Source organism: Pituophis catenifer, unplaced genomic scaffold (genome assembly GCF_029215685.1).
Source record: "Pituophis catenifer annectens isolate HBS135680 unplaced genomic scaffold, rPitCat1.0.hap2 SCAF_1, whole genome shotgun sequence".
Lineage (NCBI taxonomy): Eukaryota > Metazoa > Chordata > Lepidosauria > Squamata > Colubridae > Pituophis > Pituophis catenifer.
Genome location: NW_027256881.1, coordinates 173,093,710 through 173,117,454, shown reverse-complemented (window position 1 = coordinate 173,117,454; position 23,745 = coordinate 173,093,710). Strand labels below are relative to the sequence as shown.

General features: G+C 41.7%; 1 protein-coding gene across 6 annotated transcripts in view; it reads left to right on the top strand.

The window, feature by feature from the left end:
- Positions 1-420: 420 nt before the first annotated feature.
- SPAG16 (sperm associated antigen 16) overlaps positions 421-23,745 on the top strand; it is a 581,714-nt gene continuing 558,389 nt past the window's right edge. For 4 of the 6 annotated variants that reach the window (XM_070933195.1, XM_070933193.1, XM_070933192.1 and 1 more), the window contains exons 1-4: positions 421-515; positions 5,909-5,955; positions 8,299-8,397; positions 9,208-9,335. In XM_070933195.1, coding sequence (XP_070789296.1) covers positions 473-515; positions 5,909-5,955; positions 8,299-8,397; positions 9,208-9,335 — 317 coding nt within the window. In that variant the 5' untranslated portion in view covers positions 421-472. Of the gene's footprint in view, positions 516-5,908; positions 5,956-8,164; positions 8,183-8,259; positions 8,398-9,207; positions 9,336-23,745 lie in introns of those variants that run through there. The other 2 variants (XM_070933194.1, XM_070933196.1) reach the window with 2 other exon arrangements.

Sequence of the window (23,745 nt, the reverse complement as noted above, 5' to 3'; positions counted from 1 at the left end):
GCAACCTTTCAATGCGAAGGAAAATGAACGTAGCTGAACAAGCTGCTAAACATTTCCCCTACTACGGCAAAAAAAACTAATGGATTAAGGGTGAACACTTAACATATTGTATTTGGATGAGCATTAAAAACCTATTTGTTTTTTGATGGGAGGGGGCTTCAAACAGAGGAGCAATAGATAAATAGTCGAGAGCCTCCCTGATAACGGATGGAGAGGTGACCGTATCAAACCGATCAAACTCACGTTTCGCCTATAAAACTGCACCCCAATGAAAAGTCTCCCGCGGGGGCACTGACCACAGAGGTAGCGAGGATAGAGCGGCGCCGACCTCAGTACCTGGTCAATCATCCCGTTAACGGAAGTTCGCGCCACCCTTGCTAGCCTGACAGCGCGAATCCCCGCAAAAGATGGCCGGGCGGTTTCCAGGGGCAACCCAAGAACGCGTCGGGGCTGAGTTGCTGTCGGAGACAACATGGAGGAAGCGACGACCACGGAAGGCACCTTCTGCTTACAGCGTATCCTTGGCTTTTTTCTTCGCCTGCCCTGGAGGGGTCGGGGATGGTGCGGTGTCTCAGTAGGTTTAGAGAAGACTTGGGTCCCCAAATCGCGCTCTTTGCCCTGAAAAATCTAACAACACTCGAGTTGTTAGATCCAGCTAGTTAGAAAGATAAAGCCTTGGGCTCCGTGATTACACTTGTACGCCATCTTATTGGGAGTGTACGTGCATCCCACTGAACATAGTGGGATTCTGAGTAGATACCTAGTTGGATTATACTGTTTGTATCTTGAAACAATATACTTCTCTAAAGTGGTAAAAGAAGGGTAATATTCAAATATAAATATTAATCTTTTAAATATAAAAGATTATTTAAACAAAAGGAAAGGATCAAACCATGCACATATCTTCTGCAGTATGTTGTGCAAGTGGTATGTGAAAATGCCTTCATGTTGTCATGGTTGTTGAGAAGCACACTCATAATGCAGTCTGGATGTTGAAATCTCCAAGGAATATTTTTCCTACCTCCAGCAGTTTATAGAGAGGCTGAATGGCAAATAGGTAGATGGTAAATCAGATGAATCCTCAAACACCTTGGTGGTCTTCTACTCCAACCCCCTCTCCATGGCAGGATAACCTACACCATTCTGGACTTTCTTCAGACTTGATGGGGTGGATACACATGATTATAGAAAGAATAACAGAACAGAATAATAGAGGTGGGGGGATGCTGGAGGTCTTCTAGTCCAACCCCCCACCAAAGTAGGAGATCTTATACCATTTCAGACAAGTGGCTGTCCAATCTCTTCTTAAAAACTTCCAGTGATTGAGCACCCACAACTTCTGGAGGCAAGCTGTTTCACTGGTTAATTGTTCACACTGTCAGGAAGTCTGTCTTTAGTTCTAGATTGGTTCTCTCCTTGATTAGTTTCTATTTATTGCTTCTTGTTTTGCCTTAAGATGCTTTGGAGAATAGGTTGACCCCATCTTCTTTGTGGCAGCCCCTCAAATATTGGAACACTGCTATCATGTCACCCCAATCCTTCTTTTCACTAGACTAAGGTAAAGGTAAAGGTAAAGGTAAAGGTTCCCTTCGCACATATGTGCTAGTTGTTTCTGGCTCTAGGGGCAATGCTCATCTCCGTTTCAAAGCCAAAGAGCCAGCGCTGTCCGAAGACGTCTCCATGGTCATGTGGCCGGCATGACTAAATGCCAAAGGTGCACAGAATGCTGTTACCTTCCCACCAAAGGTGGTCTCTATTTTTCTACTTGCACTTTCACTCGACTACACATACCCAATTCCTGCAACCGTTCTTCATATGTTTTAGTCTCCAGCCCTTTAATCATCTTTGTTGCTCTTCTCTGCACCCAAGTCTCAACATCTTTTTTACATTGAATAACCACCCTTTTATGATCCTGTAAATAAAATAATAAATAAATCAACAGAATGTAATTTTAAGTCTATATAAATATGTGTCAGTATACTTCAGTGTACTTTGAATTGCTGAATTGCAACTAACAGTATGTTGGCTTGCAGGGTAGCCTCTAGTTTAGAGATCCCAGCTTGCTTAGTGTGAGCATATGTGGGACTTTGAGCACAGTTATGACATTCTGATCAAAGTAGGCTGTAGCTGATCAGTATTTTTGTTATTGTTAGCAGGATATGTCTAAGGCTGCTAACCTAGTCTACACCTTCTTGGGTCTTAGTAAAAAGCACTGTTATGAATGAATGAATGAATTAGAAAAAATGCAGAAAATATTACTTGATTATTATGAATGCAGACACCTATAGTTTTATGATATTTGTATGATCATGAAAGGGGGTCATGGATGAACCAGAGATGAGTTTTCAGAGAAAATAGCACATTCTAAATGAATGTGATCAAAGGGAAACATTCCCTGTTTAAATGACATGAATTATTGAATGGAAAAAAAGTGCATAAAAAGTAATTTGGCCATTTGGAGAATATAAATGAGAATAAATGTGTATTTGTAAAAAAAAAAAGTTTTGAATATGTGTTTTAAATGTAAATTTAAATTTTTGTAAATTTCTTTGCCATTTGTACATTTATATGTACAAATGGCAAAGAAATAGAACTTTGAAATAATTATTTGATCATTTATGATGAAAGATTTAAATAAATAGGGTAGGATACAAAGGTGTCAAAAATCTGAAAACGGAAGTACAAAAATGTATATAGAAAACGAAAAAAGGGAAAGAAAAAAATGGAAAATGGAATGGCTGCAGAAAAAGACATTATAAGACCTATATGAAAAAAATTGAAGATAGGTTAATTTACCAAGATAATCAATTGATAGAAGATATAAGGAAAATAATGCAATTTTTTTTTTTGTAAAAGCCTGAAAAAAACCGACAAAAATGTATGAGGTACAATAAGAGAAATCATGGCAACAGATGCTTGATAGAGTGATTATAAGTTAACAGATAACAGATTAACAGAGTTGGAAGAGACCTTGTAGGTAATCCCTACAAGGTAGTCTAACCCCCCGCCCAAGCAGAAGACCCTACATCATTTCTGACAGATGGCAGTCTAGTCTCTTCTTGAAAGCCTCCAGTGATGAAGCCCCCACAACTTTGGAAGCCAAGCTGTTCCATTGGTTGATTGTTCTCACTGTCAGAAAATTTCACCTTTTTTCTAGGTTGAATCTCTTCTTCATCAGTTTCCATCATTATTCCCTGTCTGGCCTTCAGGTGCTTTGCAAAACAAGTTGACACCCTCTTCTCTGCGACAGCCCCTCAAATATTGGAACACTGCTATCATGTCTCCCCTGGTCCTTCTCTTCACTATGCCCAGTTTCTATAACCATTCTTCATATGTTTTAGCCTCCAGTCCCCTAATCATCCTTGTTGCTCTTCTCTGCACTCTTCTAGAGCCTCAACATCTTTTTATAGTGTAGTGACCAAAACTGGATGCAGTATTCTAGGCTTTATAGAGTGGTATTAGTACCTCACTTGATCTTGATTGAATCCCTCTGTTAATACAATTTAGGATTGGATTGGCTTTTTTGGCTGCCACCGCACATAGTTGGCTCACATTTTATTGGCTGTCCATTAAGACTCCAAGATCCCTCTCACAGTTGCTGCTATTAAGCCTGGTATCACCCAGTCTATATGTGTACTTTTGGTTTTTCTTGCCTAAGTGCAAGAGTTTACTTTTCTCTACATTGAATTTCATTTTGTTAGATAGGGCCCAGTGTTCAAGTCTGTCAAGATCCATCTGGATCTTGAGCCTATCCTCCAGGCTGTTGGCTATTCCTGCTAGATTAATATCATCTGCAAATTTGGTAAGTTCCCCTTCTACTCCCTCATCTAAGGAAGATACTGAAGAGTACTAGGCTTAAGATGGAACATTGTGGTAGCCCACTGCTTACTTCCCTCCATGTAGACCTAGTATCATTAAGGATTACTCGTTGAGTATGGTTTGTCAGCTAGTTACAAATCCATCTGATGATGATGCTATCTATTCCATTTTTTTCTACCTTACCAAGAAGTAGACTATGGTCTACTTCGTTGAATGCCTTGCTGAAGTCTAAGTGTACTATATCCACAGTATTCACTGGTCCACTAATTTGTAAAAAACAAATGCATATGATTGCTGCAATAATAAGGATGAAAGAAAGTTATTGCTTTATGGGTTCAGTAAGAAAAAGATACAGTAGTTGCAAAATATGAAATCAAATACATAAACAGATAGTTAGGATTCAAAGAGGCTGAGAAATAAGAGATTTGGTTTACAGTATGGGGAATCATTACCTATACTTTTCCCATGTAAGCTTTATTGCAAAATATAGATACGTGCAATGATGCTCTAATAACAGTCAAACTGATTTTTGGGACAAAACTGAATTACTGTTTTTGAACAAATGCTTATAGCATCTCTAAGAAAGAAAGCTAGCTAATATCTGAAGTTTCTGAAATTCTGCAATATATTACTTCAAAATTTTTCTGCCAGAACACTACCTATTGGTGATTTAACTACCTATTTCTATTTTCTCTTTAATCCTTTCTACCATGGCATTTTCCTATGTGAAATGTTTGGATAAAAATGTAATGTATTCCTTCATCTCCGTATATCCATAAACTAATACTTGTGTTTTACATATATTTACATTCAGGCTTGATCTGCTTTAAAAGAAAATATTTGAGTTAAGATATTATTTGATTTGAACTCTAATTAGCCTAATTCAGTACTGTTCAGATTTTGAGCAAACCATATCTTTAATATTAATAAGTTGTGTAGAATCTTATTAGTACTATTTGTGCAGTTGCTATCCATTTCTGTGTCTTGTGCAAAATAACTCATTAATGTTGTCATAGTGGTTGCCTTTGTTAACTTTGTAAGTTCAGGTATCATTATTTTCTGATCTGGATACAATTTTTTTGCATTTATTCTGTTCCCAGCACTCTGAAAATGATTTAGAAATAAAAAGAAATATATCAAGTGTCTACTATTCAGGGAAAGGAATACTCGGAGTTATGAATATGTATACTACTAAAATTCTTGTCATCATCTTTAACTGGGAGAAATGGTCTATCACATGGCAATAATTTTTGAACCCTGATACCTCAAATGGCCTAAATTACAGAATGTGTCCAAAATCTGGGGCCCATGGCTCCCAAATGAAATTTGGAAAAGTTGTGATGCTTCAGTCCTAGTGGCTGCTGCTCTGTTGCTGGACTGCTCCTTCAGTCACATGATCTTCATTTTAAATGTTCTGTGAAAGTTTCCCAGCCAGTCTCACAATCACCCGCTCTCTCCCCCACCCAACAACAGACACCTGCCTGCTGGAAAGGGAAGGGGAGAAAGGAAAGAAAATAGGGAGGAAGGAACTCTTGTATAATCTTCTTGGCACATGCCGCTGTTCTGTGCACTCCAATGACATGTAATGCCCCCCTCCCCCCATGCAGCACCTTTTGCATGCCCTTATGCACCCTTCCCAGTCTGTGCTACACCACGTACACCATCCCTCACTCACATAACACCTCTTGTATACCCCCATGATCATCCTCAACATGCACTCCTCTGGTGTTCCTTTCCTGACCCATGCAGAACCTCTTGTGAACTCACACACACACTCTTCCCAATCTATGCTACCCCTTTCACACTGTCTATGACCTGCACAGCACCTTTGTTTGAAAAAACAAAGTTAAAACTGATTACATTATGTTCATAAATTAGGGTTAGGATTTATTTTATTTTATTTAGTTATTAAATTTCTTTGCCATCTCACCAGAATGAGCAGCTAAATTAATTTTAGTATTAGTAGTCAAATATTTATACAAAATGAATACATTGCCCCAAAATAGCACTCTGTACGCATATCAAGTATAATATTAAATCATGTTGTAACCAATACAATTTCATATTGTAGACTTAACTAAACATGCAGAGGTTACAATAACTGAAAGTTCTGAAGATGACTATCAATATGAAGAGGTAAGAACTTAAAGTAGCACTTTATCCATTCTCTGATCTTGCTATCCGATCTTGATAAATTAATAGTAAATAGGTCTCCCTTTCCATATAAAATTAATATTATGAAATTGGAATTTATTTCCTGATCTCATTAGAAATGGCTTTTTAAGACTTTTTTTAATGAATATGAACAATTTAGTAATCATTTATAATCAAACAATTATAAACAGGAGGATAAGAAATGAAAAAACATCAGCCAGTTTAGCCAGAATACTAAATTCAAGCTGGAAAATTTGTCAATTCACCACCTTGAATCTTATTACCAAGCCACATTATTAAAATGAATATTTTAGTATCACTATCTAAATTAGAATTATTCAACTCTGAAACTGGACCAATTTGATATGAATGGACAAGGAAAATAGACCAGTTCACTAATGGAAAAACTAATTCTCGAATAAAATTAGGAAAAGCATGAGCCATGAGGTCTTCCTGTTAGAATAGTAATTAGGCATGAGAATTTTGATTAGATGCATCAGAATTCAGAGCCCAGGACCAATATAAAATGGACAAGATTATTTCTTTTTACAGAATCCCATTTTTTTTCCACTAGCAATTTGGCCTTCATAATGAAAGTCAAGCATTCACCTTAGTTTCAGAGTTTACAAATTAAAGACTTCCAAAGTTGGAATAAATACGAATTTGTCAGTGTTTGCTCAACAGAAAGCTATTATTAATATGCCAATAATAAAAATATTAATTAATTAAATTATATGACAAAGACACGTTCAAGGATAAATCTAATTTTATCAAATTCATGGGAAAACACAGTAGAAAGAAATTTCTCAATCTGTTAAAAATCAGTAAAAAATGTACTCAATGAAGAAAATGATAAGTAAGCCAGAAAAATACAATTCTTTGTGGTATTTTACTTTAGCACGTTTGAATCATATTTACTCAACTGCAAAATTCAAATGCTGAGAATATCAAGCTTGCAGAGCTATTATAGAGTTCATATACAAACAGTTGCTGGGTAGCTATTATGAACGCAGTTTCTGATATAGCATAGAAAAATCCAATTTCAACCTGTATGATAATTAGTTTTAATAGATTCTAAAAGAACCCGAGCCTTCTCAAAATTATGTTGATCATGATTTTTTTAAAAAGTCAAGGTTGACAGGTCAAAAGGTGAGATTCATTTGTTTTGAGCTTTGAACCAAAAAGGCTCCCTTCAGAATGCTAAATTGGCTATGTTTCATACAAAACTGGAAAAAACTCAAGTGGTCCTTTTTTCCTATATGAAGTAGTGTTTTTCATGTTCATATTCAAGGAATTTTGTTTTAAATGGTTTGTGATTGAGAACATTAGGAACACAAAACATTGGGAATGCCTGCGCTCTTATTTTTCATCCTTAGGCCACAAATAGTGGGGAAAGTATTGCATAGTCATTATTGCTTGCCATCCAAACTTCAGACAACTTGGTCAGCAGCCTAAAATCTGTCAGAAAGAACATATCCAAAAAGAAAAGCAACATTGGCTTTACCAAGCAGCTTAAATCCTCAACATCATTAAAAGCATTCACAAACAGCAGACTCCAAAATTCATTAAATAAATAAAAATATATAAACTTCACATGTTATAGGTAACAGGCATGTGGTACTAGCAATACTTGTTTAAGTTTTTTTTGATCACTTAAATTATTTCTTGCTGCAAAAAAATCCCAATAGCAAAGATGGTTAATTTTTTTAATACCAAAAATACTGAAACAAACTTAATGATCTTATGGGAAAGGAAAAAAATGTTTACAAGAATAAAAATACGTTTGGAGTGTTGGGTGGCATCATTTTTTTTATTTATTAGAATTTAGGCCACCCATCTCCCTTCAAGGTGACTCTCTTTCCCTTCTTTGCTATTTGCAATATTTTTAAGACTTAAAACAAACTTCTTTCTTATTGACAGTTCAATTCCAGGGTTGGCATAATTTTTGAAATCTGTTAGAGGTCTGAAGTTACACTGGATTTTTTTTCTGGCAAGTTTTAACTACTGATTGTTTTTTCAGTGACAAAAACAGGCTGCACAGGTTGCCAAACACAAACATCTTCTCTTCTACATAACTAAACCCTAAATGCAATCTTCCCTGTTTAGAAATTGCTTTCCTGGATTCCAGACAAAGAATTTTTCCTTCTATTTATATCTTATTTGAGTGACATGACAGAGTCTGAAGCTGAATTCTAACATGCACAGAATGGTACCTTCTCTATATGAGCCCTGTTTTAGCTCTGTCTAAAAGAGTTTGTAATGCTTAACGCTGGAACATTTCTCAGTGAGCCTATTAATTTTAGATCTATTTATAATTTGACTTAGATTCCAGCAGATGAAGATTTTAGTCTACAGGAAGGCGATGAAGATCTGGCAAAAGCTTTACACACAATGCATGAACAGGCTATTGATGCCCAAATTATGGTAAATATCTTAGATATCATAATATATGCTATGTTAATTTGCATGAGTTCATAATAAATAAAATAGTAAAATAATTTAATATGAAAGTTTTTTTTATAATTGACTTAAGAAAACAATCAGTTTGCATGAGTTCAACTATTAGACTGGGTCAGATTGCCTAAAACAGTAGCATATGGATATTTGATATTACCCCCTTTTTTCTTCAGACATCTGAATTTATCAGAGATGTCCATAACAAAAATTAATATATATCAATGAAGTGTAGCATTAGATTTGTATTCATCAAACCAACACAGAGACTTCTTCCATACTCTTACACAAGATCTATTCTGTCCCCTACAAGGTAATCAAAAAAGTAGGGCTGCTAACGTTGTGATGATAGGAAAAATCTAATTATTTGCTGTCATCTACAGTAGCTGCTCCAGATTTGTAGGACAGCATCATATAGGAGAAGAGTCAAAGGAATAAAAAGTGATCCTACTAGAAGGTGAAGAAGGATGGAGAACAATATTTAAAATATTCATATCATAGTATCCAAAATAATTCCTGATGTTTGGCTACTCTTGGACAAAGTTAACTGCCAGATTATTGCACATAGTTGTTAATCACAATTCATTGAGATAGATTCATGACTGCTGTTTCTTTATGAAATTAGTCTAAAAAGCTGCATGATAAGAAATAAACTATCATTAGCCTATATATCTCTCTGTAATGTACAAAAAAGTAGTCTTTAATTTAAAAAAAAAATTCCTGAAACAAATGATGAGGCAAATGGTGTTTCTAAAATGTCTCCTGAATTTTTCTTTCTAGGCTCAACGGCCAGGCCAGATCACTAAACAATCTTTGTCTGAAACACCTGAAATTGTAGATGATTTTCTTTGTAATTTTTTAATCAGAATGGGAATGAACAGGACATTAGACTGCTTTCAGACTGAATGGTAAATCTTAATTAAATAGAGGATCTTGTATTTCAAATTACTGTTCTTCTTTGAAACTTGGAATGTTGCTTTTTGTTTTTGTTTCTATGATTTCATATTGGGGATATTTTTCTACTTGTAAGTTTTAAGTAGGCCATTAATTAGAATATCAATATTTTAAATACATGCCAGTTGCCAAATTCTGATTACGTGACCGTGGGGCTTTCATATATCATAAGTCACTTTTTTAGTGCTATTTTAACAGTCACTAAATAATCAATGTAAGTTGAGGACTACCTGTAATACCTTAGTATTGCGATATGCTTTACATGGCTTCCCTTGAAGAGTATTTGGAAGCTTCAACTAGTCCAGAATGCAGTGGTGTGGATTGTTAAGGATGCATTTTAATATACTATCAGAGTTTCTTGCAAAAATCAAATCCAGAAGCACATACAGATAAACTGATGCAGCAGGATTCATCAAGAGCCTTGATAGTACAGTGGTTTAGTGCACCCTGTCATTAACACAGCTGCCTGCAATTTCTGCTGGTTCGAATCTCTCCAAGGCTCAAGGTTGACTCAGCCTTCCATCCTTTCTAAGGTAGGTGAAATGAGGACCCAGTTTGTGGGGGCAATAAGCTGACTTTGTATAAAATATACAAAAGAATGAAGGCTATTGCTTAACGCATTGTAAGCCGCCCTGAGTCTCCGGAGAAGGGCGGCATATAAATCAAATAAAAAAAAAACAAAACCCTTCTTTATATTTACAATAATACATGAAGTCGCTAGCTCATGCTGTCCGGAGACAGGCCACTAGTTCTGCCATTTCCTGCCATTTCCTGCTGTTTCCCACTGGCCCCTGCCGTTTTCCACTATTTTCCGTTTGCCCGCACTGTCTTGGAGGCAGGCTGCTGGCCCTCGCCATTTCCCACTTGCCTCTGAATGCTGGCTGAATGCTCTCCTCCCAGGCCTCTTGCCGATAGCTTCTTGGCACTTTTTCTTCTTGTAGCAGAGCTCCTTGGCTTTTGAAATCCAGCACCATTTCTTCAGCTGCTGAGCCCAAGTAGCTGATCCAAGAGTGCTGGATTTCAAAAGCCAAGGAGCTCAGTGCTACAAGGAGAAGTGGTGCCAGGAAGCCGTAGGCAAGTATCACAAGGCGTTGCTGGAGCTGAAGAACTGTTGCTGGCCCAGGAAGACTCCAAGGATGCCGCTTCAACTGCCTCCTCTGCAGGGGCTACCAGCCTGGCAAACTCTTACAACAGCTTGGCAGGTAGGGTGGTCACCCAGGTTTTGGCCCCGGGGTGGGTGGGAAAGGGGGTGGAGAGAATGGTGAGGGGGAAGGGAAGATTTTTTTTTTTAATAGATTAGAAAATAATATGAGGGACTTTTGAGGAGAAAGTCCTGCACATTTGTGGTGTTGGAATGGATTATATGTCAACTCCTAGTGACACTATAGATTTTAAGTGTTGGAATTAAGCTCTTGGAAAGTTTTGGAAGTATTCACTTGTGGTGACTGAGAGCAAAAGATATATTTAATAGTAGTACGTTAGAAGTACCTTAGAATTGAAAACAACTATTTTTGGCGACGCTTTATGAAAATGAAACTATTGGCCCCTGTTTCCACACAGTTATTTTGTGCTGTCTTTTCCAATTATTTAAATAAGCTCATGTGATGACTTTTCCTACAAATTGTTCATGTTGACTATTTTGATAGGCTCTCTGAATTTCCAGAAACGGTCCTCTGAGAAGGGTGGATTTGTAGTATTAAAAAAGAAGACAGAATGGTGATTTAATGACTCCTCTATATGCTCTACCAATTATCTGAGGCCTGCAGTCCTCATCTGTACCACCCAGAGGGCCAATGTATGCCTGTACATACCTCACTAGTTGCTTGGCAATTTATCTACTTCATCTATATTTATATATTGTTCAAAATACGTTTAAACTTTTTAAAAAATGGCTGACTTGCCACAAAGCAAAACACCATCCTCCAGAAAAATCATTTATTTATTTATATTCCATCATTATTTTTATAAGTAATTCAAAGCAGCAAACATTCCAAATATCCCTCCTCCTCCTCCTATTTTCCCCACCACAGTCCTGTGAGATAGGCTGGGTTGAGAGAGGGAATGACTGGCCCAAAATCAGCCAGTAAGTTGTTAACTCACTGAGCCATTTCTGAACTTTCTTGCAATGTGAAAAAGAGAGCTATCTGCAGTGAGTGTTTTGTTTAGAAGTGCATCCACCTGTCTTGAAAAAGCAGAAAAATTATAAGGGTAGGACTGTGCTTTGCTATGGTGGACAGGGATGTATGTGTCTGCAATTCTTTAAACAAAATATGGCCTTTTCTGAGGAAGAAAGGCAGCTGCATAATCCCAGGAAAAAGGAGTTTCCATGGAAGATCGTGGAGAATAATAGAGCTAAGAATCTGTGGGAGTTCTGGATTCAGAAGAACAAGCAGGCATTAGATAATCAACCAGACACTGTAGTAGTAGACAAATTAATAGACAAAGACCAGAAGAGCTCGGAAGGCCAGGCAAGTGGGGCGAGGCAAGGCGCCCCTCAACGTGAGTAATGTGGAGTAGGCCACACCCACCCAGTCACATGACCACAAACCACGCCTGCCAAGCCACGCCCACAGAACCGGTAGTAAAAAAAATTGAATCCCATCACTGATTAAATATGAAAGTGAGTGACTAATATGAAAGAAGTACATTGTTTGCTTTCTAAAAGGTGTTAAGTTTTTCAAAAGGTATGTCTACTAAAACTTGCCAACATAAAGAAAAGTAATGACATCTGGTAAAATCTTTATGATGTGATATTTATTTATTTTCTGTTTTTAAAATCCTTTATAAACTGCCCAAAATAACTGTGAGTGGATGGTTTTAGAAATTGAAGTTCTATGTAAATAATAATGTAGAGAGAATGGGCGTTGTACTTACCTGATACGCCTCTTCTCTGTTCTGGCGCGCATGGCAGTCATGCCTGGGTAGTGACACGGCTGTTATCCAATGACCGAGTCTCCTGGAATCTTCAGGACCGCCCCTTCCTGCTGTATTCCAGTTTTGAGGCGAGGCTGTCCAGAAGACTGGAGTGTCTGTAGAAATAAAGCAGATAGTAAACAAATTCCCACCCCCCGGAAACCCAGGGACGGCTGGAACGGGTGGGGCTGACTGCCGTGGGCGCCAGAACAGAGAAGAGGCGTATCAGGTAAGTACAACGCCCATTCTCCTGCAGGGCGCCCACGGCAGTCATGCCTGGGACATACCAAAGCATGATGTCTCCTAGGGAGGGAGAGGCCGGACCTGCTGTAGGACCCTCCTGCCGAATGCTGCGTCCGCCGAAGCGTAAACATCCAGATGGTAGTGCCGGATGAAAGGAGAGACAGACCACGTGGCGGCCCGGCAAATCTCATCCAAAGGAGCCTGCGTGGACCAGGCAGCTGAGGTGGAGGCACTCCTTGTAGAGTGAGCCGTAATATTCGCAGGTACCGGCAGAGACTGCACCTCGTAGGCCAATGCAATGGTAGCTCTGATCCACCGTCCAATGGCAACAGAGGAGAGACGGGAACCCATAGTTGCAGGTTGGAAAGAGAGGAAGAGAGCTTCTGATCTCCGGAAAGTAGCCGTACGGGCCACATAGATTTTGAGAGACCTGCGGACATCCAGCTTATGCCATAGGAACTCCTGTCGATGGCGAGGAGAAGGGCAGAAGTTCAGAAGCGTGAGCTCTTGCGACCGGTGAAAGATGGTGTTGATCTTCGGCACAAACGCAGGGTCAAGGCGAAGAACTACCTTGTCCGTATGAAAGATGCAGAGGTCAGAGCGCACAGACAGGGCAGCGAGCTCAGAAATCCGCCTAGCGGAGGTAACGGCAACGAGAAACGAAACTTTGAACGACAAAAACTTGAGGTCAACTTCTCGTAAGGGCTCAAACGGAGGGCCCGTCAAGGCAGAAAGAACTTTGTTCAGATCCCAAGACGGGAACCGGTGAACCGTGGGCGGACGGAGATTGGTAGCACCTCTCAAAAATGATCGAATGAGAGGATCAGCAGTAATAGGCGTGGAGGATGAACATGACAGAATTGATGATAAAGCTGCCACCTGTCGTCGTAGGGTGTTAGGAGCTAGGCCCGCAACGAAACCATGATGAAGGAAATCCAGCAGATGAGGAATAGTCACGTCTGTAGGAGAAACCCCTTTCTTATGACACCAGGAAGAAAACACACGCCAGGCGGAGCGTCGATGGGCGGCGTGCGGCCTGGATGATGGGAATAGCGCCCGGAGGAACCTTGGCCCTTGCTAAGAGGAGCCGCTCAGTCGCCATGCGGTCAGTTGGTAGGACCGGGGATCCGGATGGAGCAGAGGACCTTGGTGGAGAGTTATCCGATCGTCGGGAATCCTCCAGTGGGGGGTGACAGACAGGTCCAGAAGGTTGGCAAACCACGGTTGGCGAGGCCAGTGTGGAGCCAAAAGAAGAATCTCTGCCCACTCCGCTACCATCTTCCGTACGACCTTGGAAATTAGGGGCAGAGGGGGAAAGGCGTAGAGCAGTTGATTCTGCGGCCAAGGACTCCGGAGGGCATCCACTGCCTCTGCTCCCGGGCAGGGAAACCGAGAGAAGAAGTGGGGAAGCTGCTGGTTGCCGGGAGCCGCAAACAGGTCCACCGACGGAAGGCCAAACCGGGAGCACAGATCCTTGAACAGGAGGGGATGTAAGCTCCATTCGGCCGGATCGATGAGGGAGCGGCTGAGAGAGTCCGCTTGGGTGTTTGCAGATCCCGAAATGTGCTCGGCACGAAGCGACGACAGATGGGCTTCCGCCCAGAGACCCAGCCGGAGAGACTCCTCCATTAGGGACCGGGAACGAGTCCCCCCCTGTCGGTTGACATGAGCCTTGGCCGAGACATTGTCCGTTAGGACAAGGACGTCCCGACCAAGGACATGAGGCTCGAATTCGAGGAGGGCTAGACGGATAGCCCTCAATTCCAGAACGTTGATATTCATGGCTCGTTCTGCTTGAGACCAGAGACCCTGAGCCAGGTGCGAGTCGAGATGAGCCCCCCAGCCCAAGAGGCTGGCATCCGTGGTGACAACAATCCTGTGCTGGTCCCCAAACGAAGAGCCCCGGGAAATGGCTGACGACGTCCATCAACGCAGAGAGTCTAGAACCGGTGGTGGAAGGACAATTTTGGAGGCCGAGGTGCTGGTGAAGCGTCGTTGGTAAGGAAGTAACAGCCACTGCAGCTCCCTGCTGTGGAGGCGAGACCATGGCACAATGCCGTAAGTAGAAACCATTTTGCCTAAGAGGCTAGAGAGACCCAGTAGAGAGGCGGAGCCCCGCCTCCGGAACTTGGAAGCCATGTCAGAGAGACTTGTCTGGCGCTCTAGTGACAGGGTAACTTGGAGAAAGGTTGAATTAATGACTGCCCCCAGGTGTTGTAAGGACGTAGAAGGCGACAGATGGCTTTTGGACCAATTAATGGAGAAGCCATGCCTTTGCAAGGTGGACACAACCAAAGCAATGTCCTCCTGGGCCGAAGGTAGAGATTTAGAGAGGATGAGGATGTCATCCAAATAAAAAAGTGTGCGAATAGGGATAGAGCTAATGTGGGCCATAAGGGCTGCCATCACCTTAGTAAATACCCTGGGGGCGGAGGAAAGGCCAAAAGGCAAGGCAGCGTACTGAAAATGCTGACCATTATACGAAAACCTGAGGAACTTGCGATGGGACGGGAAGATGGGGATGTGGAGGTAGGCCTCCGTTAAGTCAATGGAGGACATAAGGTCACCCTTCCTAATGCAGAGCAGAATAGTGTGGAGTGACTGCATTTTAAAATGGCGGTATCTGATGTGCCGATTTAGAGATTTTAAATAAAGGATAGCCCTCCAATCCCCTGAAGCTTTGGGAACCAGGAATAGGCGGGAATAAAAACCCTGGCCGCGTTCGTGGAAAGGGACAGGCTGAATGGCCTTGATGGCTCATAGATGTTGGATGGCCTGATCAACTCTAGCCCTTTTAATAGGATCCAGAGATACGGGGCAATGAAAATAATGATTAGGAGGGGAAGACTGAAATTCGAGCTTAAGGCCAAATTTAACTGTGTCCCTGACCCAAGAGTCAGAGATCGAAAAATCCCACTGGTTGGAAAAATGGGATAATCTACCTCCAATAGAGGAAGCCGGTAGATCCCTAGCGGAACCTTCTAAAGGGGCGACCCCTCCCCCCACGAAATGAGGATTTCGATGTAAAACGGGGTCCCTGCCTGACCTGGTCTCCGGAAGGTTGTGGTGTCCTGGAGGGGAAGGAACGGTGAGAGCGGTGCTGGAAGTAGTTGGAATCGGATCCTCGAAAGGAAGAATGACGAAAGGAGCCCTGAGGCCGGGGTTCAGAACGACGAGACACGGAAGGAAGAATCTTATGGTGGTCTTTTGTCTCGATTAACAGCGGATCCAGCGGGGCACCGAACAACTTATCAGCCGCATAAGGTGACGAGGCGAGACGCCACTTATTCTGGGTGTCTGCCTGCCAATTCCGGAGCCAGAGGAGGCGTCGTGAAGTGATAGAAGTGCCGATGGCCTTGGCTGAGAATCTGGCCGCATTAAGCGTAGCATCCGCGGAGAACTCGGCTGCTGCGATGATTTTATTTATGTCCTGATGGGCGCGATGGTCAGAAGCCGGAATACGGTCCTGCAGCTGGCGTAACCACAGGATAGAGGCACGGTTGAAGAACGATGCAGCGGAGGAAGCTTGAATAGACCAAGTGGATGCTTGATGGCCTTTGATGAGGGTTCTTTCAGCCTTCTTTTCCTCAGGCCGCAAATAATCCTCCGAAGGACCCGTGGGGAGAGAGGTGGTAGATAAAGCCACAACGGGAGAATCGATGACTGGAACTTGTAAAAGATCGGAGAATTCCGAAGCCATGTTGTAGAACTTTCGATCCAGGTTGTTTGGGATTGGACCGGAGCTGGGAGAAGACCACTGGCGTTTCAAGACCTCCGAAAAAAGCTTGGGAACTGGAATAGTATCTGACTGCACCTTGGGTTCCTGAAATAGGGCAGATGTGGGATCAGCTGGCACAGGAGGATTGGACGAGGAAGAAATCTCGATTCCGAGCCGGGTGGTAGTCTTGGCTTTGTAAAGCAATGATCGAAACATATGGGGTTTGAAAAGGCCCACAAAAGCTGGCTGATCAGGCTCAAGACCTTCATCATCTGATAGGTCTTGCTCAGGTAATTCCCCCTCTTCTGACACCGAATCCTGGCTGGCGGAGTCGTGATCAGAGACATCAGCGACAGATTCCTCGTTAGAATGGAGGGCAGGAGATCGAGAGATGGCTTTATCCGACCTCTTGGTAACAGAAGAAACCTGAGCCACAGAATGATGTTGTTGAAGGCCTTGGGCAATGCCTTGTCGAATAGCTTCAGAAATAAGATCGGCCAGGGAGGACCGCATATCTAGGGGCAAATCGTGTGCTTGCAGAGAAACATGAGGCTCAGAAGATGGAGAGGCTGAGGCCTGTGGAGCCTGAACAGGATTTGGAGAACGCTGGCCCTGCTCTTGGGTGTCCCCAGTATCAGAAGGGAAAACCGATGCTACCTCAGCCGTATTGATAACATCTCCCTGAATGGACCTGTTCGGGGATAAGGCCCTAGGAACTCCCGATAGATCAGGGCACTCAGAGGAGGGAGGTGCAGAAGAGCCTTGAACAGCTCTGGAATGAGCCCTCTCAAAGGCCTTCTCCATGGCCTTGTGGCGCCTGTTCTCGTCCCTGGTGAGGGCTGAAGATTTTGGGAGGGCCAAGGAGTGGGAAGCTGGAGCCCTGATCTTGCTCCTGTGGCCTGTGGAAGTACCCTCCCCAGGGTCCTCCTGCTGGCAGCGTTTTCCTCTGGCCTTAGATCGGATGGAAACGTCGGCCATCTTGTCTCAATGCCCCACTTAAAATGGCACCCAAACTGATTCCCAAGCACAAATGGGATTGCCCTCCTTCTCGCTAGCCTTACGGCTTGTGCGCGAGAATAATGTTAGGCGCGGAATGCCCCTTCGCGCCAATCAAGTGGATGGGCGAGAGAGCCGTCAATACCTGGATGCCGCTGTTATGAGACTCTCTGGCTTGAAGCAAGGCGCGAAAGGCGAGCCGCGCCGGTCAGCTGAGAGAAAGATCGCCCCCGGAGATAAGAAGCCAGCCGGCCCCGAAGCGGCGAAAAAATATGGCGCGGAAGTCGTTCTCACGCCTCTCAGCTGTTCTACAAAAACGGCGGGGAGTTCAAATAGTCGCAGCGCTGGCCGATAGTAAGAGGCGCTTCTGAGCGCTCCAGCCTCCGCTTTTCTTGCCAAAGGAGGCAGCAACGCGGCGGAGCAAACAATGCGAGCTCGTGCGCGTGCGAGGAGAGCAGACGCTTCCAGGCAGTCCAGCAGGTGCGAGGCTCCAGTCTCAACCAAAATAGTTAAAAATAGAGCAAACTTTTCGTTAAGCTTTAGAGAAAACTACAGACACGACTGTTATGGAACAGACCGAGTTGAAAAACTGGAATACAGCAGGAAGGGGCGGTGCTGAAGATTCCAGGAGACTCAGTCATTGGATAACAGCCGTGTCACTACCCAGGCATGACTGCCGTGGGCGCCCTGCAGGAGAATGAATTATGTATGAATTGCAAAATATATATGAAGGAAGAGTGCATGGATTGAGAGAAAGGTATGGTTGAACATAGCGGATGAAAACTTTGAAAAGAGACAAATGAGAATCTTTTTTAAAAGTTAATATATAAAGCCACATATGGATATATTAAAAAAACATGATTTATAAAGAAGTAAATGAAAGAAGAGATATAGTGAATAGTGTTGTTAAAAAACAGTTTTAGCAATGTTTATTTAAATTGTATTATTATTTAATTTTTTCCACTTACTCCTTTTTTGTGCTTACCTTGATAGAGCACATAGATATATTTTATAAATGCTTTTATTTACTTTTTTTGTCTTTATCCTGAAAAAGTATGCAGGTATATATGAGTGCCTATTTTAGAAATATTTTTAAAGTAATAATCATTAATATAAATCAAATTAAGTTATTTATTTTCTCTTTGTACAAGTATCTTTCGTTTGGCAATATATAGCTAGCTGATCCATCCTGTGATGAAACACTAATGGGATGAAAAAATAATTAATGCTGTGAAAATTGTTTCATTTACCTATATAGGAACCCAGATTAAATGGTCCATTCAGATATGAACGTCTATTGAAGAATTAATATTTAATTAAATTAGGCAGAGTGATGAATATCTTTACAAGTATGATTTAAACAGAGCTTTTTGATCTATTTAGATATTTAAAATTTCTTCGTTTCTTTTCAGTACAATGCTTTAAATATTACCAAGAAAATGTAATTATTTCTGACAGCATGCAGAGGGTGCCCCATCCCCCATCTCCAGGAGTAGCTTTGAGATTTTGCTACCAAATGTGGGGCAAGAAAACGTTCTCCCCTCTTTGCAAGATCCTAAGCAAATGCCTAATTTGTCTATGGTATAATATGCCACTGGCTTTAGTTTTTTAACATTGCTTTTAGTAGCTGATCTAATACAGGACCTTGGAGGATCTAGTCTTAAGGAATAGTTTTTTTGACTGAATTAAATGTTTGTAGCCATGATTCTTTGTGGATTAACCCTGTAATATTTCAAGAAAATAGGAGCTTTTAATGCAAAACTGTGTCATTATCTTGAGGGTATTAAAAAATGGTGTCTGTTGTAACAGTGATGTCTGCTGTTTTCCTTCACTGTTCCTAAAATAAAAGGGAAAAACAGAGCAATTAAAAACAAGTCAAGGCAAAAACCTGCCAAATCTGTTTTACAGAGAATAAATACAGGAGTTTGGAGTTAGATATTTTAAATTCTTCAAAAAAGGAATGGGTGGGGTAGTTAACTGTTATGACTTACACTGCTGGCAAAAGACTTCTCAAAAACACAGGGAATAGAGATCCCACGAGAAACTATTCCCTAAGAATTAAAAATAAAGTTTGAAATTGGCCTCTGCTTTCTTCTGTGTGGTTTTACACAGCCAAACATAGTAGTACCACCTGGAAATATATATATATATTTGAAGTGTTCTTAGATAGAGAAGAATGGAAAAGGGAAGAAATCTTTGCCAATGCTATTCAGATGTAAAAAAAAACATTATTTTGAAGGATCAGCTCCAGTTTTTTTTTTCTGATAGCTTTGATTGCCATAATACAATTGTGGTATCTTGTTTAATATTCTTAGTCACCAAGATCACAATGTTGATAGGGTGAAGCTTTCAGCTTTTCAGAATCCTCTCATGTTGATTGATTGTCATTAATTTTCCTGTTACAGTTGTTGAAGTCTTAATAAATATCAACCTTCATTTTTTAATAATCAATTTTCAGTTTTTCCTAATTGCAGTATGCCTAACAAGTCTGTAAAAGACGCAGGATTTGAATCCGGGGGTCCTTTATTTGCAGTTGTATTGATTACTATACTAAACTTTTGCTGAGATAAGATTCTGCAATGCTTGCACCAGAGGAAACTTGCTGCAGAATAATGAAAAAAGAAAATGGCTATCCAATCTCTTCTTAAAAGTCTCCCATGAGTCTCCACTCATAAATTCTCCCAAAAGTCTCCACCAGGGGTGAAATGCTACCGGTTCGGACCAGTTCGGGAGGACTGGTAGCGGAGATTGAGGCTAGTTCGCCGTACCGGTAACAATTGGTGGCTGGCCACGCCCCCGAACCGGGCCACAGCCTGCAGTCCTGCCATGCTTCCCTGCCTTCCCATGCAACCTTTCCGTGACCAGCTTGCGAAGGCAGGCAAGCAGAAGGCCACGTGGAAGGTAGGCAAGTTTCACAGGGCTGCGGGGAAGGGAGTTAGCAGCGTACTCCCTTCCCAGCGTGCCCTCCTCCTCTCCCAGGTGACAGCCAGGGCTTCGCCGCCTCCTCTTTTCCTCAGAGGGGCAGTGTCTGCCTCTAAGTCCTTGCGGAGGGAGGGACATACACACACACACACACACACACACACAAACACGCCCCTGTTGCCCCCCCCCACTACTTTTGTTGTCGGCTTAAAGTCAATCTTGAAGAGCTGGAAGACATTTCCTTACATCGCCACCAAACTCATTGTTGGGAGTGTCAGTGATCTAAGAAACCATCTTCTTACAATTTCTCCTCCCCATTTTTCCATTTCTGTGCTGGATTCTGCTAATTACACCTTCTCTTCCCCATTCCCCCCCTCGTTTTTCCATTTCTGTGCCTGAATTCTGCTAATTACACCTTCTCCACCCCATTTCCCCCCCCCCCCCGTTTTTCCATTTCTGTGCCTGGATTCTGCTAATTACACCTCCCCATTCCCCCCCTCGTTTTTCAATTTCTGTGCTGGATTCTGCTATTTACACCTTCTCTTCCCCATCTCCCCCCCTTGTTTTTCCATTTCTGTGCTGGATTCTGCTAATTACACCTTCTCCTCCCCATTCCCCACCTCGTTTTTCCATTTCTTTGCCTGGATTCTGCTTCTGCAAGAGAAGGCTCTGATGTTCGCTTGGGTGGTGGAGGGAAACTCAAAGCGTTGGGGGCTTCAGAAGGGCAGAATGAGCTTCAAAATGTGCAGCTCCTGGCTCTAACAGTGAGTGACGTCAAGTTGGCCACGCCCACCCGATCACATGACCACCAAGCCACGCCCATCAAGCCACACCGACAGAACCGGTAGCAAACATTTTTACATTTCACCCCTGGTCTCCACCCATAAATTCTGGAGGCAAGCCATTCCACTGGTTAATTTTTCTCACTGTTAGGAAATTTCTCCTTAGTTCTAGGTTGATTCTCTACTTGATTAGTTTCCATCCATTGCTTCTTGTCCTACCTTCAAGTGCTTTGGAAAATAGGTTGTCCCCCTCTTCCTTGTGGGAGCAAATAATGAGAGACTGCTATAATGTCACCTTAGTCCTTCTTTTCACTAAACGAGACATACCCAGTTCCTGAACTGTTCTTCATATGTTTTATCCTCCAGTCCCCTAATCATCTTTGTTGATCTTCACTGCACTATTTCCAGAGTCTCAACATCTTTTATATATTGTAGCGACCAAAAATCGATGCAGTATTCCAAGCATGGTCCTACCAAGGCTTTATAAAGTGGTTCTAACATTTCACCTGATCTTGATTGTATCCCTCTCTTAACACAGCCTAGGACTGCATCTGCTTTTTTGGCAATTGTTGCACACTGCTCGCTCATATTTAAGTGGTTGTCCACTAGGACTCCTAGATCCCTCTTGCAGTTACTGCTATTGAGCCAGGTACCACCTATTCTGTACCAGTGAAATTGGTTTTTCTTACCTATTGCCTAAGTGGCAATATAATATAATATAAAATATATTACATGTATTTTTATCTTTCGCTGTTCACCGCCCTGAGTCCCTCGGGAATAGGGCGGTATATAAATTTAATAAATAAATAAATAAATAAATAAATAAGTGTAAAATCTTACTTTTCTTACAATAGAATTTCATTTTATTAGATAGGGCCCAGTTTTAGCCTGTTGAGATCCTTCTGGATCTTGATGTTGGCTATTCCTGCCAGCTTGGTGTTATCTGCAAATTTGATAAGTTCTCATACTATTCCCTCATCTAAATCATTTATGAAGATGTTGAAGAGTACTGGGACTAAGACAGAACCCCACTGCATACTTATCTCCATGTAGATGTAGTTCCATTGAGTGCAGTTTATTAGCTAGTTTACTATTTGGTGGTGATGCTTTCTATTCTTCATTGTTTTTACCAAGCAGTGGGTAATGGTCTACTTCATCATATGCGTTATTGAAGTCCAACTATATTATGTCCAGAGCATTTTGCTGGTCTACTAGTTTAGTCATTTTTTCAAATAATGCAATAAGAATTATGTGGCGTGATCTATTTTTGACAAACCATTTTGTTCCCTTTTTTGAGGATGGGAACCACGTCAGCTCTTTTCCAGTCCTCTGATAGTTCTCCAGTGGCCCAGTATCTTTGAAAAATACAGTTCAGTGGTTTCAAAATCACATCTGCTATCTCCTTCAGAACTCTGGAGTGTAACTTTTTTCGTCCTGGTGATTTGAGCTTGTCTATAGACAAGAAAGATAGACAAGTTCAAGTTACTATTTTCTTCCCAATTTAATTTGTATTCCTGGTCTGTCTTTTATGGTTCTTCCTTTGGTAGTTTGGACTATTTTTTTCCTTTTGCATGAAGACAGATGCAAAGAATGAATTAAGCAGCTCTGCTTTCTCTGCTCCCCATTACTTCCTTGCCATCTTCTCCCATTAGTGGACCAATTGTTTTAGGTATCTATATATCTGTATCTGTATCTCTCTATCACTATCACCTGGAGGAAAAGAAAATAGGAAGGGAGAGAGACAAGAACAGGCCATTAATTAGGTTTGTCTGGGTAACGACCATGGAAGCGTATGAGGAGTCTAGGAGCTCTAACATGTTTCATGTGAACTCATTCATTTTGGGCCAAAGGGAGGTGTTTCCATGGCACTAAGTATTGGGTTGCTCTGTAGTATTTTCTGAAGTCAAGGATTTCCTTAATTTAAAAATGCTGTTCTCCTTCCACCATAATGGGCTGTGGTGCAAGGGCAGCCACTGGCCTTAGGGGTGAGATTATCTCTGGTTTTGGGAGTAAAACACTGGGTGAACTTGCTTTAAGGCTTTTGGTAACTCAGGTTCCACTATGGCCGGGTTTATAATACGTGTGATTAGGAAGGGTCCAATGAATTTTGGTTCCAACTTCTTTGAGGGCTGTAAGGATTGCAAGAACCTTGTTTGTTTTTTTAAAAATTTGATTTATATGCCGCCCTTCTCCGGAGACTCAGGGCGGCTTACAATACGTTAAGCAATAGCCTTCATACTTTTGTATATTTATACAAAGTCAGCTTATTGCCCCCACAAACTGGGTCCTCAATTTACCTACCTTAGAAAGGATGGAATGCTGAGTCAACCTTGAGCCTGGTGAGATTCGAATTTACAGTAATTGCAGACAGCTAGTGTTAATCACAATGCTATCAGTCTGCTGAGCCACCAGCAGACTGTTGAAAGGTATACTTGATCCCCCATGTTAAATGGTTTAGGCTTCACTCTCTTTTTGTCTGCCTGTGCTTTGTTGGTGGTTCAGGCTTCATCTAGTGCTTTGCGAACCACCATGCATTTTGTAGTTGATTTATCCACTCCTTTAAGGATGGTATTGTGGGTTCACTGGTTGGCAGCTCTGGCACTGGGTTGAATTCCTGACCCGTGGACACCTGGAAGGGAGTGAACCCCATGCTTGAGTGCACAGTGTTGTTATAGGCAACCTCCGCAAACAGCAAGAGGTTAGTCCAGTCACCCTGTTGATAGTTAATAAAGCACCTAAGGTATTGTTCCAGAACCGAGTTCATATGTTCTGTCCCACCATTAGTTTGAG